The sequence below is a fragment of the Schizophyllum commune genome (genome assembly GCF_000143185.2).
Source record: "Schizophyllum commune H4-8 unplaced genomic scaffold SCHCOscaffold_11, whole genome shotgun sequence".
NCBI classification, from domain to species: Eukaryota; Fungi; Basidiomycota; class Agaricomycetes; order Agaricales; family Schizophyllaceae; genus Schizophyllum; species Schizophyllum commune.
This window is the reverse complement of record NW_026089548.1, coordinates 325018-338178: the sequence shown is the minus strand read 5'-3', so window position 1 is coordinate 338178 and position 13161 is coordinate 325018. Positions and strand designations below refer to the sequence as shown.

Genomic DNA, 13161 nt, shown 5'->3' with positions numbered 1-13161 from the left:
TGAGCGACTCGCAAAGAACTCGTCCCAACACTTCTCCATCTGTTCAAGCCTCGGTGGGTGCCGTGACTCGCACGCTACAAACACGAGGTGATTATGCAGCATGGTGGCGGAAAGCTGGTCACATTACGTGACGTGCACGACATCCTCGACCGGACCTCTTACCCTCATGTCCGGAGGACCCTCGTAAGTAATTCCACGCTAACGTCCTTGAACTGCTGCCTTACGGCCCCACTCATAGACGTGACGAGCTCAAGTCTCTCTTCGCCGCCGCCGACCAAGCAGTAAAGGCATCAGCGGCGACGGCGTCAGGGCAGGCGTCGAAGAGCGCCTCCCGGAGCCGTCAACCTAGAAAGCCGACCCCTCCAAAGACGCTCCCCCGAGACGAACTGCCTCCATTATCGATCAAACTTGCAGAGAACACCTACACGCCGTTCTACAGGCTTGGTTGGATCTACACGCTGCGCGAGTTCGTTGAGCGCGTCATGAAGGACCCCGATGCAGCTCGGACGACCTCATTTGAGAACAATGTGAAGAAGCCATTCCTAGCAAAGTACCCCCGACTTCCGCTGTGCGTGTCTGCATTCGAACCGCTTATTCCCTTTTTGAACCGCCCTTCTCTTCAAACCGCTCCCGCCACATACCAGGCCCTCGTTCAATCTCATTGGCACCACCGATACTGTCATCGTCTACATCGCGAGCAATGTCAACGAGTACAGCCTCAGCAAAGCTCGGTCTCAGGAATTGGTGGATGCGGCGAAAGACATTCTCCAGCAGGACGAAGACCCGAAGTGGCACAGTTACGGCTGAGATAATCATATGCTTAGCCTGACGCGCTCATCAGCCCGCGCCGCCACGAGCGGTCTCTTAGCAATGCACACCCCGAAAACCATGTCGCTGAATCCATGTACATGAAGCGAGGACCAGCAACGATACAGAATATTCTCCAGACTAGGCATAATCCCTTGCCATCCCCTACACAATCAGCAGCCTCCTAAATACTGTACCTCTTACTGCTAGCATCCCCAGCATCGGCATCCAGCGAGCAACCAGCACCCCGACGCTCATCGAGCGAAACCGAACTCGCCGCATAGCCCACAGTATCCGACGCAGCGAACCCCATCAACCCCGGCGCCACCGGGCCATCAAACGTCCCCTCGGAGAACATCTGCGGCGTAGGCGGGACAACGTCGACAAAGGGCCCCCAGCTGCTGGAGACCTTGGCGGCTTCGGGCAGAATGGTGGCTTCGGGGAGGATCGAGGTAGGAGACTCGGAGAAGGTCGCAGCGGCAGACGAGGAGAAAGTTGCTTGTCCAGAGGCTGAGAGGATCATGGTAGCCGACGAGACCGCAGTACTCGTAGCCGACGAGATCGTAGTAGCTGACGAGGATGATACCGTCATCGCAGGCGAGGAGGAGAGAATGGACGCCGGCATGTCGACAGCCACAGGCGTGGCCACCGGCGACGGCGCCATCGGGTTCATACGCTGCAGCTTTGCAAAGTTCGAGATCCGCATCGACGCCTTGTTCGCAGAGGCCAGGGACGCCTTGCCGGCAGAGGCGAGCGAGGACTTGGCTGCTTTAACGGGCACAGCGACGGAGGCATCAAAGGCAGCGTTCAGCGTGGAGGAGACGAGCGTCATCTTGCTCGGAGTGGCGTCTTTGGTGATAGAGAACTCCTTCCTGCTCATCGAGGAGTCCTTGCCGATGGTCGAGGTGCTGCTAGCAGACGAGTCCTTGCCGGTAGAGGAGTCTTTTCCAGATGAAGCAGAGGTATCGCTGTCGAAAGAGTTCTTCTTCGCCGAGGAATCGAACGAGTTCTTCTTTGCCGAGGACTCAAAGGAGTTCTTCTTCATCGAGGCCTTGGCGTCGCGGAAGAGCTGCAGGGAGGGCGAGCTAGAAACCTTCGGGAGCGTCATGCGCTTGCTGGACTTCGAATTCGATTTCGCAAAGGGATCGTTGAAGGAGACGCCGCCGTTCCCAGAGGCGAAATGCTTAGTCGTCTTAGCAGAGACCTTGGTCGCTTTTGGAGAGCGTCTGCCAGCAGGAAGTTCGGTGCTCGTCCGCGACATGCCCCGATCGGCGATGGCGCGCATGGTGAGAACCTGATGAGCAGAGCTAGAGCGTATGTGACCCTTAGGGCGAGTAATGGGTTGTCCGTTGATGCGAACGGCGGAGTGGACGCCTTTGGCGATGGGGGAGCAGTGAATCACTGGGAAAAGCGATGCATTAGGAAAAAGGCTGCAGCGTCAGGAGCTGATCATGCACCTTCGCCCATAGGAAGCGTCCTCGCCCTTGAGGGAACTCGTCTTCCTTGCTTCATCTCGCATCGACATCGCGAGCAGTACTCGATCGCCGGTCGCTTGGGCGCGAGGAAGGGCAAGATCCAGACTAGCATGATCATGACGATGCTCTGAACTGGTTGTCAGAAGTATGCCCCCAGGAAACAACAAGGAACACGGCAGACTCGCCTTTAAGAATCCGAGAATGGATTGCACATTGGAGATAACTCGCACCCGCTTGCCGAACCCGCCATGATACTCGATAGTCGCGGTGTGACTGTCAGGGTTGGTCATGCAAAAATGAGCTGAGAAATCGTGATTATTGCTTGAATTGTGCGTGAACGAATGGGCGGTAGGCTGTACGAGGTGGATGAGATGATGGGAGAGAACAAAGGCCGATTTGTTGTGGACTATTGCTGTTCCCACTCGGCAAATTCCGCATTACACGTGCAATTTCGCGTCAGCCGGCGAACGCCGAGGGAAACTAGTCTCGTTCGTCCATCATGCCAAATCGCTGCAAGCTATACATGCCTCCGATGGTCTTACTCCTTCTCTTGAAGCGCAAATCAGGATGTCTGCTTGAATTACATGACCATATGGGTTGTCTGTAGGAATTTGAGAACCATCGGTAAATGCAGGATCCCAAAAGGGCGCTGTTCACTTGCCTTTTGGAGCTCGAGTCCGCTTGTTATCAGGACATCAGATTTCGCTCAAGTACTCTGTATACGCTGTGATGCTGCTACTGCAAGATATCCTGGCCGTCATCTTAGCCTACGTGCTGTATCTGCGCTTGAAGCAGCGGTCCGGTCGCCTGCCGCTACCGCCAGGCCCTCCTGCTGACCCACTAGTTGGCCACATTCGAATCAACCCACAGCACAACGCGGAACGTGTGTATCTCAGATGGAGCAAGGAGTTGAGTGAGTGGCACCCGTCGAAAAGACTCGAAGATTGCCGGGGCTGACCTTCGAGCAGAATCGGACGTAATCCATCTCAACATCCTCGGACAGCCTCTCGTCGTGCTCAACAGTCTTCGCGCTGCTGTTGATCTACTCGAGAAGCGCGGTGCAACCTACAGCGATCGCCCCAAATTCCCGTTTTTCGAGATGTGTGTCTTCGCCACTCCAATACGGGTCGTATCAGCCTAGGACAGTTGGCTGACACATACTTCAGGATAGGTTGGTACGAGGACCTACTTCTCGTAGGAAGCAGCGACCCCGCCTTCCCTGCTCTCCGCGGCATCTTCCAGAACTACTTCGCCAAGTCGACAATCCAGCAAAAATTCGGCGCTTTGCAAGCCAACGAAGCGCGCAAGCTGGTCAAGCGCATCTTTGGAGACCCAGGAAAATGGCGAGAGTACCTCTTGATGTAAGCACTCATTTGATATGTGAATATTCATCTTTGAGGACCTTGAATGCGTCGAACGTGCTCCCTTGCTGACTGCTTACTCCCCATCGCCTTTCGACGCCAGGTATGGTACCGCTATCACCATACAAATCATCACTGGGCACGAGATCAAGTCTCTCGACGACGTCTACCTGCGCGTCGCGGAGGACGTCGGGAAAGCGATGACCGGTAGCGGCACACCGGGCGCGACGGGCGTGGATTTTTGTCCGTGGTGTAAGTGATAGTCGATGTTCGCGCCTTAATCGTTTAGTCGCCGCGCCTCAACTGCCCCGCCACCGGCATTGCCGCGCTTCGTCGCTTATCTATATTCGCAGTACGCTACCTCCCAAGCTGGTGCGACCCGACAGGATCGTCTGCGTTCGCTCGCAAGTGGCGCTTCGCAATTGAGAATATGTATAGCGTGCCCTACGAGCGGGTGGCAGCGGACGTCGAAGCTGGCACGGCGCAACCCTCCTTCATTCTGTCTGCCATGCAGGAGATGCAGTCGCAAGGCGAGGGCGCGAGGACCCTGACGCCGGAGAGGATCAAGGGTGTCTGTGCGGCCACATATGCAGGTGAGCAAGTTTCTACGTCTTCATCATCGTATGCTCCGTCCTATGCACGAGGATCACACCGTCCTACTCACGAAAATCACAGCCGGCGCTCATACGGTAGGTCATGTCTCTGCTCCGTACTAACATCACTGAGCACTCGCTAGACTGCCGACTCTATCGCCATCTTCATCTTCGCCATCGTCAACTACCCCGAGGTGCAAGCGCGAGCTCAGGCCGAACTCGACGCAGTCGTGGGTCTGGATCGCTTGCCCGACCTCGCCAACCGCAAGAATCTGCCCTATGTCGAGCGAATAATGCAGGAGACATTCAGGTATACCGTTCATCCCTCTTTCTGCTGCTAAGCAGATGCGCTCACGCCCGCCCAGATTCTGGCCCACCTCGCCCTTAGGCGCGCCCCACAAGTCGACGGAAGACGATGTCTATAGGGGAATGTTCATACCAAAGGTGCTTCCCCCTTCAATTCAACGCACTCCACCACGTTCATAAAAGCGCTGAACCCGCTGCCTCGTTGCCAGGGCTCCCTCGTCCTCTTCAATGCCTTCGCCATCTCGCACGACGAGTCTGTATACGCAGATCCATGGCGATTCAATCCCGATAGATACCTACCACGCGAGGAAGGAGGGCGCGGGGAGCCGCTGCCGACGGCGCACTTTGGGTTTGGAAGACGGTGAGTGATGATCTATCGTAGAGTACGTACGCCTCGAATTCCGTTCATCGATTCCCTTGTATGAAGTGCCCTAGGCATACAAGCTGACTTCGGCTACTCCGCTCCCCAGTATCTGCCCTGGCCGCTTCCTTGGCGAGGCATCCGTCTTCCTCGGGATCGCGACGCTCCTGCACATCTTCAGATTCAACAAAGCCAAGGATGAAAACGGCGAGGAGATCACGGTAAATCCGGAGGATGCGGAGTATATTTCGGGGACGGCGAGGTGCGTTGGGCGGAATATCCGTTCGAGTCTTTGAGGGGATAAGGACCGATCGCACTGAAATTTCACGCAGTCATCCGGAAAAGATACTGTGCACAATCACGCCAGTGAGCGAAGAGAAGAGGCGTCTGGCAATAGAACTATGAGATCGCGTGTATGAGGTCTCGATACTCTCGTCGGTTGTGCTATCAGCTGGCCCCAAATCTCACTCGATGTACGACCCCAGCGCCAGCTTCTTGGCTTGCTCGCTCGTCGGCTTGATATTGCACAACACGGTTTCCGGATGGCTGTCAAGACGTGAGCTCAGATACACCTCACGCAACATACGACATCGACAAACCTTGTAATCCCCGTTGTATACTTCGCCGTCTCTGGGTCGATGGTGATCTCCTGGCCCGCCTCGTCCTTCGCCTTCTCGAAGGTGAGAACATGCAGCATAGTTGCAATCGCGATGAAGACGGAGGTGTCACCGACGAAGCGGCCGGGACAGATCCTGCGCAAGGTCGCAACAACATGAGCATTTCGAGCGTCACGAGCGCTCAGTGCGCAGGCGCCACATACCGTCGCCCAAAGCCGAAGTGCCCTGTGGGCAGCGGTTCACCGCGTCCGCCTTCAGAGCACGCAAGGTATCGGTCTGGGTCGAAGCGCCATGGGTCTTTGTAAACTGCTTCGTCGTGGGTCATGGCGAAGACGTTGAAGACGAGGAGGGATCCCTGACGGTGAAAATGTAGTCGTCAGAATTTGGCTGAATAGCGGCAAGACCAGGTCAAGGACGAACCTTGGGAATAAACATCCCATTGTAGATGTCGTCCTTAGTTGATTTGTGCGGCACACCTAGCATCGGTCAGATGGAGTAGGACAATACGGTCAGACAAAGATCTCACCCAACGGCACAGACGGCCAAAATCTATGTGAGTGTGCTGGGATGAGCGGATCGGCAGGCAAGAAAATACAATGCACGCGCACCGAAAGACCTCCTGTACGAGACGTTCGACATACGGTAGGTCCTTGCGGTCCTCCAGCTCGGGAAGGCGATTAGGGCCAACCACAGCATTGAGTTCGGCCCTCGCGCGCTCTTGAACGTCCGGATAGTTCACGATGGCAAAGACGAAGGTGGTGAGTGTGTCGAAGGTCTGTTGAGACAGATTATGGAATACTCGGCATCTTTCTGTCGAAACAATTCACCGTGTCTCCTCCGGCTGAGCGATGTGTGAGCGACCAATCTCTCTGCGAGAATAAATCCGCTCACCTGCATAGGCCGTCGCGCACAAGCCCTTGATCCTCTCTCTTGACAGAGTCTTCTCGTCTTCATCTTGTGCTTCCATCTCTTGCATGAGTGACAGCATGAACGATGGCTGTGCCGAGCCGCTTCTCTGTCGCATAGTCGAAGTCTGAGAATTGCGCGGCTCAAATGGAAGACGCACGATGTCCTCCGTAACGCGGTCATACGGCACCGTGTACATCTCACGGACTGAGTGGCGTAGCTTGCGCACGAAGGCGGTAGAGCCAGTCGGGTCGCACCAGCTTGGTAGGTAGCGGACTGTAGGGTCGTGTCAATTCCGCCTACAAAGTACTGAGCGCCAGCTTGACACGTACGTAGGGGCAAAATATCCACACCCGTCGCACCAGGAGGCCCGCCGCCAGTCAGGGTCTTCCCGACCTCGTTCGCGATGTCCAGGTAGGCATCATCGAGCGTCTTGATCTCATGGCCAGTGTTGATCTGTATGATGACCGCGACCGCGAACCTTCAGACCGTCCCGACCTGATCAATTACGCAAACAAACTCAGGATGCCGCGGGGACTCACGCGCGAAAGATCTCTCTCCAGTTGGTCGGCTGCTGCGCGATGCGTTTGACGAGCTTGTGCGCCTCGGTGGTCTGTATCTGGCTGAACTTCCGGTTCGCATCCCTCGCGAAGTAGTTCTGATAGTGGGCGCGGAGATGAGGGAAGGATGGATGATTACACGATGTCACGAGCACATTCTCGTGCCACCCAAGCCTGTACGACGAGATTAATCTCAATAGCACAGAGGATAAGGGAGGGGTCACGTACATGTCGAAGTACGCGAAGAAGGGGCGATCGCTGTGGATAGCGCCACGCTTCTCAAGTAGCTCGACTGCGGACTCGACGCTGTTGAGGACGATGATAGGCTGGCCGAGCACCCGGACATGTAGCAGGTCTGAGCCTGAGAAGACATAAGCGAGGGACAGCTACAACGACTGACGACGAGGCTGACCGTATTCCTTGCTCCAGCGATGGTACGCCCGCTCCTGCGGAATCACTCGTATATGCCCAAGCAAGGGCTCCGCCGGTGGGCCAGGTGGAAGACGAGGTCCATTCGGCTTCGGCCTCAAGCGCAGATACAGCAAGTACGCAAGGAAGGAGACGAGAAATTCCTGCAGGGTGAGACGCAACATGGTCGAGAAAGAGAAAGGGGACTCGACGCCGTCGATTTCTTATGACAGTGACATACCGTGCCTGTGGAGCGAAATGCATTCTGCGCCCACGATCATACCGACGCTAACTCAAACATCGAGTGTATTGGGAGGACCGGAGTTCGACGTGGGCAATAGAAAGATGCGTGACTAATCTGTGTACGCCCCCGTCGCTAACTGCCTAGCGCGCTCGGAGGCAGGCCCAATGTCGCATAGGATGGTCTCCGGGTGACTGTGGATTCCTCAGCTGGGGCCTTAGCGCAGGTACGTTAACATACCTCGTCAGGCCTGTGGCATACGTCGCCATCTGAGGGTCGACGACGATCTCTTCTCCCTTTTCGTCCCTCGTTCTCTTGAATACGAGGACATGAAGCATGGTGGCGATCGCGATGAACACCGAGGCCTCTCCAACCAGCCGACCGGGACAGGCACTACAGTCATAGGAATCATACATCTCAGAGTCGATTTCAACACCAGGGCGCAGCGCACGTACCGTCTCCCAAATCCGAAATGACCTACAGGTAACGACTCGCCTCGTCCGCCATGCTCACAAGATACATATCGGTCAGGATCAAATTTCCATGGATCGGCGTAAATGGCTTCGTCGTGGCCCATTGCGAAATTATTGAAGAACAAGAGGGATCCCTGCAAAGCAAGGTCAGAAGCTTTGAGAAGGGCCTTACGCGGCAGATATCACTTACTTTCGGGATGAACATACCATTATATACGTCGTCTTCCATAGACTTGTGAGGCACCCCTATTCGCTCGAATATGGGCACTCTATGGCTGTTTCGAACTTTACTTACCCAACGGTAAAACCGGCCAGAATCTATCAACGATGAGATTACACCACATTAGCGGATCACTTTTGCGCACCTGAAAGTCTCTTGAACGATACGCTCGATGTAGGGTAGGTTCCGTCGGTCGTCCATGTCCGGCAGGCGGTCCGGACCTACAATAGCATGCAATTCGGCACGCGCACGCTCTTGTACTTCAGGATGGTTGACGATGGCGAAGACAAAGGTTGCGAGGGTGTCAAGGGTCTTCCATCATTGGTAAGCTGTAGGAAACTATGATCCACCCACAACTTACAGTATCGGCTCCCCCAGCAAATGCAGTCGCACATAAACCACGAACGCGCTCCTTCGTCAACCCGAGGTCGCCATCAGCAGTTTGCAGGTCCTCGATCAAGGACTTCAGCAACGATGGCTGGGCCGTGCCGGCCTCCTACGAGGGCCGCCATGGGAGATTTATTGAGCTGAGTACGTTGATAATAGCTCACCATTTCCTTCCGAACGCGCTCGTAAGGAACATTGTATATGTCCGTCACCGCATGGCGCATCCTGCGTACGAAGGCCGTAGACCCAGTTGGATCGCACCAACTTGGAAGGTAGCGAACTTGGGCGAGGATCAGTGTCGCGATACGCGGATGAGTACGAGGAACCGTACGCAAAGGAAGAATGTCAACACCCGTAGCGCCTACAGGACCGCCTCCCTTAAGCGTCTGGCTGACTCTGTCCGCAATTCCGACGTATGCATCGTCGAGGTCCTCGACTTCGTTCCCTGTGACGATCTGTATGATGACGGCGGTGGTGAACCTGTACGTGAGTGTAGGGCTGAGAACGACATCTTACCCCAAAGCGCTGAATACGTACAGCTGAAGGAAACTTCGCCATTGTCTCGGCGAGTTCACAATCCGCGCGACGAGCTTGTGTGCCTCGTTGACCTGTAAGGCGTAAATCTTGCGCTCTGCGCCCTTAGCAAAATGATTTTGATATTGTCTCCGAAGTATAGGGAACGACGGGTGGTTGTACTGTGTCAAGGTCAAGTTCTCGTTCCATCCAAACCTGCGACAAGGTGGTGAGTGTCCAAAAGCCAATTGATGAAGATGAGAACAAACATAAGGAAGAATGTACAGCTCGGACGATCACTGTGTATCGAACCGCGCTTCTCGAGGAGCTCGATGCAAGCTTGTAGGCTGTGGATCACGATGATGGGCTGACCAAGTACGTTGATATGAATGAGATCCGAATCTGGAAGATGAGAGGTGAGCCTTCGGAGCGAAAAAGGCTCAGATAGCGCACTATATTCCTTGCTCCATCGAAAGTATGTGCGTTCGGCCTCTTGCTGAGGCGCTACCCGTAGGTGCCCCAGCAACGGTTCCGCGGGGGGTCCGGGTGGCAGCGGGAACTGCTGATGACGCTGCTTCATATACATCCGATAGACGCCATATATCAGAGCGCAAACGAGGACATCCTGCGCGATAGTGAGCAGCATGGTTGCAAAGAGAGGGTTACGAAGCCCTCAAGCTAGCGCGCACTAGCACCTTTATATCCGCGAATCGCGGTCGCTCTTTTCCCGCTCGATTCCCATGCGGAGACCTTCAAAGCTTCACTGGTCATGGCTTGACGTTCTGTCCGCTAGCATCCTCAGTAGTCTCACCCACGAGATAAGCCTGGCGGGCACGCAACGTTGGGAGCTCCAGTGATATCTGCGCTCGATTACGAACTGTCAGCTAGTCGGAGCCATTCGCTTTCGTGCCACGCTCGCAAGCGACTTAGAGGCGATAGAGCTGGTATCAGAATTCATACAGGACCTTGTTGTCGCATTTTGAGGGTCGAAGAAGCAGCGAGAACTCGAATTTGGTGCGCTAGAGCACATGAGGGCTCAAATGCAATGGTTATATGCATGCTTGGGTAACTTTGCGTCTCTCAGCCAGGCGCACGAACGATTTGAACGTACCAAGATCAATCCGCGTAGGCCTCCTTCGCCAACCGCCCAGCGCGCTCGGAGGCCGGCACGATGTTGCAGAGAACCGTCTCTGGATGACTGCGGGATGCGCGCTCGTTAGTCAATAGGACGAGCGCAGGCGACCTAGCACAAGCGCAAGCAACCTGGCGTACCTCGTCAATCCCGTGGTGTACATCGCTGTCTGCGGATCGATGGTGATCTCCTCCCCATTTTCGTCCCTCGCCTTGTCGAGCGAGAGTACGTGGAGCATGGTGGCGATCACGATGAAGACCGAGGCCTCTCCTACCAACCGACCCGGGCAGGCGCTGCAGAGATTGGTTAACGTCGAGATGGAGTCAGCAGTAAACGGTGCACTTACCGTCTGCCGAAGCCAAACTGTCCTACGGGCAGCGGCTCGCCGCGCCCGCCTTTCTCGGTCGATAGATACCTATCGGGGTCGAACTTCCACGGGTCGGCGTATATGTTCTCGTCATGTCCCATAGCGAAGACGTTGGTCACGAGGACGGATCCCTGGGCGGGCGAAGTCGTGTGTCACTGTCGCGTTGCGAATATGGACGAGGTGAGCTCACCTTCGGGATGAACATTCCCTCGTACACGTCGTCCTCCATCGATTTGTGCGGCGCGCCTAAGACAATATTAGCACAGAGGATCTCACGCACAAGGTCGCTCTCACCCAGTGGCGCAGACGGCCAGAACCTATGAAGGATCAGACGGTGTCCTCGCGTACAAACAACAAAGGGCTCGAAGCGCCACATACCTAAAAGTCTCCTGCACGACGCGCTCCACATACGGCAGATTCGGACGGTCTTCCATCTCCGGCAAGCGATCCAAGCCCACAACGGCGTGCAGCTCCTCCCGCGCTCGTTCTTGCACTTCCGGGTGATTCACGATAGCGAAGACGAAGGTCGTGAGGGTGTCGAGCGTCTGCACATCGTTGATCAGTGTCTGACGCTTCGAAGCTTCGCAAGGAACGCACCGTATCCATCCCAGCGGCAAATCCAGTCGCGCACAAGCCCTGGATCCTCTCTCTTGTCAGACCAAGGTCTGGCCCGCCGTTTTCTTGCGCATCCTTGGCCTGGATCAAGGAGAGCATGAACGACGGCTGGGCCGTCCCGGCGTCCTGCGCGGGCAACGGAAGTCAGTTCGAAGTGAAAGTAAAGATGACAAGGTTGCACGTACAATCTCCTTTTTGACGCGCTCGTACGGCACGTCGTGCATATTCTTGACCGCGTAGCGCATCTTGCGCGCGAAGGCGGCCGACCCTGTCGGGTCGCACCAGCTGGGAAGGTAGCGCACTGCGCGGTGTGTTGGTCATTGGCTGTCGTGCTGATGATGAAGCACGCACGCAGTGGGCAAAGGTCAATGCCCGTAGCGCCCGGGGGTCCCCCCTCGGTAATCGTCGTGCAGACGTCGTTCGCAATTGAGACATACACGTCGTCGACGTCCTTAACCTCGTGCCCCGTGTTGATCTGCATGATCACCGCGGTACTAAACCTGGCGAGATTGTAAGGAATCGAGGCTTTCAGACCGAGAATCCGCTTCGCATGATTGACTCGAAGATACGTACAGCTTCAGGTAGTCGCGCCATTGCTCTGGTCGCTCGACGATCCGCTTGACGAGCTTGTGCGCTTCATTGACCTGCAAGCCGTAGATCCTACGCTCCGCGCCTTTGGCAAAGTGCTTCGCATATTCCCTACGAAGGATGGGGAACGAGGGGTGGTTGTACCTTAGCAGAACCAGGCATTCGTACCACCCAAGCCTGCGATGGGAGATGAGCGGTGATCGGAGTGGCGAGGCAAGTCCAACGGAGTCAACCTACATGTCGAAGAAAGCGAAGGATGGACGGTCGCTATTAATCGCGCTGCGCTTCTCGAGCAGTTCGACAGCTGCGGGGAGGCTGTGGATGACGATGATGGGTTGGCCCAGGACGTTGATGTGGATAAGTTCAGATTCTAAGAGGTACAGTGAGAGGTCGATCATGGCAAATATCTGCTAGAAACGCACTGTACTCCTTGCTCCATCGGAAGTAGGTGCGCTCTGCCGCCTGCTGGGGCGCTATCCGGATATGTCCAAGCAAAGGTTCGGCGGGAGGTCCAGGTGGTGAAGGCAGTTTGTTGGAGAACAGCCTGAGACGCTTGTAGAGGCCATACAGAAGCGCGCAGAGGAGAGCATTCTGTACAAGAGTGTAAAGCATGATCACGGAGGAGGAGGAAAAAAGACGCTTACTCTGACGGCAACTAGCGTCTATTTGAGCGTGAAGTCGGGTCCTAGTTCGTCTGCCTCGCGCGTCCGAGAAGGCAGCTCAAACGCCGCGATGACACTCTTGGCGGTTGGAGTCACCTATCATCGATGGGGGGTGGCTAGTGTCACGCCCGAGTGAGAACGGGCTTGACCGGATGCTATCGAAAACGCCTCAAGCGGAGAGGAGCGTCGGACGTCTGTCGAGCTCCAGCCACTGCATCGAAAGTAAGCGAGGTCGCGCATGCTCCCATGGACCAGGCGACAAGATAGAAGTGATTGCTTGACAGCGCGATTCAGAAGCACACGTCTCCTCTAAAGTATGAAGCCGAGCATCTTCCCAGACGTCAATCATCTGTCGGAGGGTGCCCGTCAGGTCGAGGTCAGCTCCGGAGCGCACACAAGCATTGTATGTTTGATGATACAGATATATCAGAGAACGGAGTCAGAGGAATCGACCTTTGTCCTCAGATAAAGGCAGCCTGCTTTCTTGTACGTGCCGCAGTTCGCATCCATATGCGCCGGTCCTGGTCCAAAACTGGTAGATGAAGCTCTCAGCGAAGAAGCTACGTTAT

At 55.6% G+C, this 13161-nt stretch overlaps 6 protein-coding genes across 6 annotated transcripts; 2 read left to right on the top strand and 4 right to left on the bottom strand.

Annotated features, from left to right (window-relative positions):
• Positions 1 to 166: 166 nt before the first annotated feature.
• On the top strand, positions 167 to 807 carry SCHCODRAFT_02704892 (uncharacterized protein; the record flags this gene model as incomplete). Its single annotated transcript, XM_003028221.2, has 3 exons — positions 167 to 183; positions 239 to 568; positions 645 to 807. The coding sequence occupies 3 exons, from the start codon at positions 167 to 169 to the stop codon at positions 805 to 807; spliced, it is 510 nt and encodes a 169-aa protein (XP_003028267.1).
• A 184-nt stretch (positions 808 to 991) lies between these two features.
• On the bottom strand, positions 992 to 2400 carry SCHCODRAFT_02513907 (uncharacterized protein; the record flags this gene model as incomplete). Its single annotated transcript, XM_003027935.2, has 2 exons — positions 992 to 2208; positions 2265 to 2400. The coding sequence occupies 2 exons, from the start codon at positions 2398 to 2400 to the stop codon at positions 992 to 994; spliced, it is 1353 nt and encodes a 450-aa protein (XP_003027981.1).
• Positions 2401 to 3011: 611 nt separating this feature from the next.
• On the top strand, positions 3012 to 5308 carry SCHCODRAFT_02671524 (cytochrome P450; the record flags this gene model as incomplete). Its single annotated transcript, XM_050346629.1, has 10 exons — positions 3012 to 3195; positions 3251 to 3383; positions 3449 to 3643; positions 3747 to 3895; positions 3997 to 4244; positions 4380 to 4546; positions 4602 to 4680; positions 4752 to 4903; positions 5013 to 5165; positions 5236 to 5308. 10 exons carry the CDS (start codon positions 3012 to 3014, stop codon positions 5306 to 5308), a joined length of 1533 nt encoding a protein of 510 aa, XP_050198119.1.
• On the bottom strand, positions 5115 to 7731 carry SCHCODRAFT_02638355 (cytochrome P450). The gene is made up of 14 exons (XM_003027934.3): positions 7399 to 7731; positions 7215 to 7347; positions 6969 to 7160; positions 6759 to 6907; positions 6587 to 6702; positions 6412 to 6535; positions 6348 to 6361; positions 6129 to 6295; positions 6047 to 6069; positions 5941 to 5996; positions 5724 to 5875; positions 5503 to 5655; positions 5234 to 5449; positions 5115 to 5163 (listed from the first exon to the last, which is right to left on the bottom strand). The coding sequence occupies exons 1-13, from the start codon at positions 7577 to 7579 to the stop codon at positions 5368 to 5370; spliced, it is 1542 nt and encodes a 513-aa protein (XP_003027980.1). The 5' UTR covers positions 7580 to 7731; the 3' UTR covers positions 5115 to 5163; positions 5234 to 5367.
• A 16-nt stretch (positions 7732 to 7747) lies between these two features.
• On the bottom strand, positions 7748 to 9808 carry SCHCODRAFT_02514636 (cytochrome P450; the record flags this gene model as incomplete). Its single annotated transcript, XM_003027933.2, has 12 exons — positions 7748 to 7829; positions 7876 to 8028; positions 8091 to 8242; positions 8299 to 8354; positions 8404 to 8426; positions 8474 to 8640; positions 8690 to 8824; positions 8880 to 8995; positions 9047 to 9195; positions 9253 to 9444; positions 9498 to 9630; positions 9682 to 9808. 12 exons carry the CDS (start codon positions 9806 to 9808, stop codon positions 7748 to 7750), a joined length of 1485 nt encoding a protein of 494 aa, XP_003027979.1.
• A 135-nt stretch (positions 9809 to 9943) lies between these two features.
• Positions 9944 to 12556, bottom strand: SCHCODRAFT_02638350 (cytochrome P450). Its single transcript, XM_003027932.3, has 12 exons — positions 12353 to 12556; positions 12168 to 12300; positions 11916 to 12107; positions 11694 to 11842; positions 11528 to 11643; positions 11325 to 11468; positions 11106 to 11272; positions 11022 to 11044; positions 10918 to 10973; positions 10707 to 10858; positions 10501 to 10653; positions 9944 to 10426 (listed from the first exon to the last, which is right to left on the bottom strand). The coding sequence occupies exons 1-12, from the start codon at positions 12540 to 12542 to the stop codon at positions 10345 to 10347; spliced, it is 1557 nt and encodes a 518-aa protein (XP_003027978.1). The 5' UTR covers positions 12543 to 12556; the 3' UTR covers positions 9944 to 10344.
• Positions 12557 to 13161: the final 605 nt, after the last annotated feature.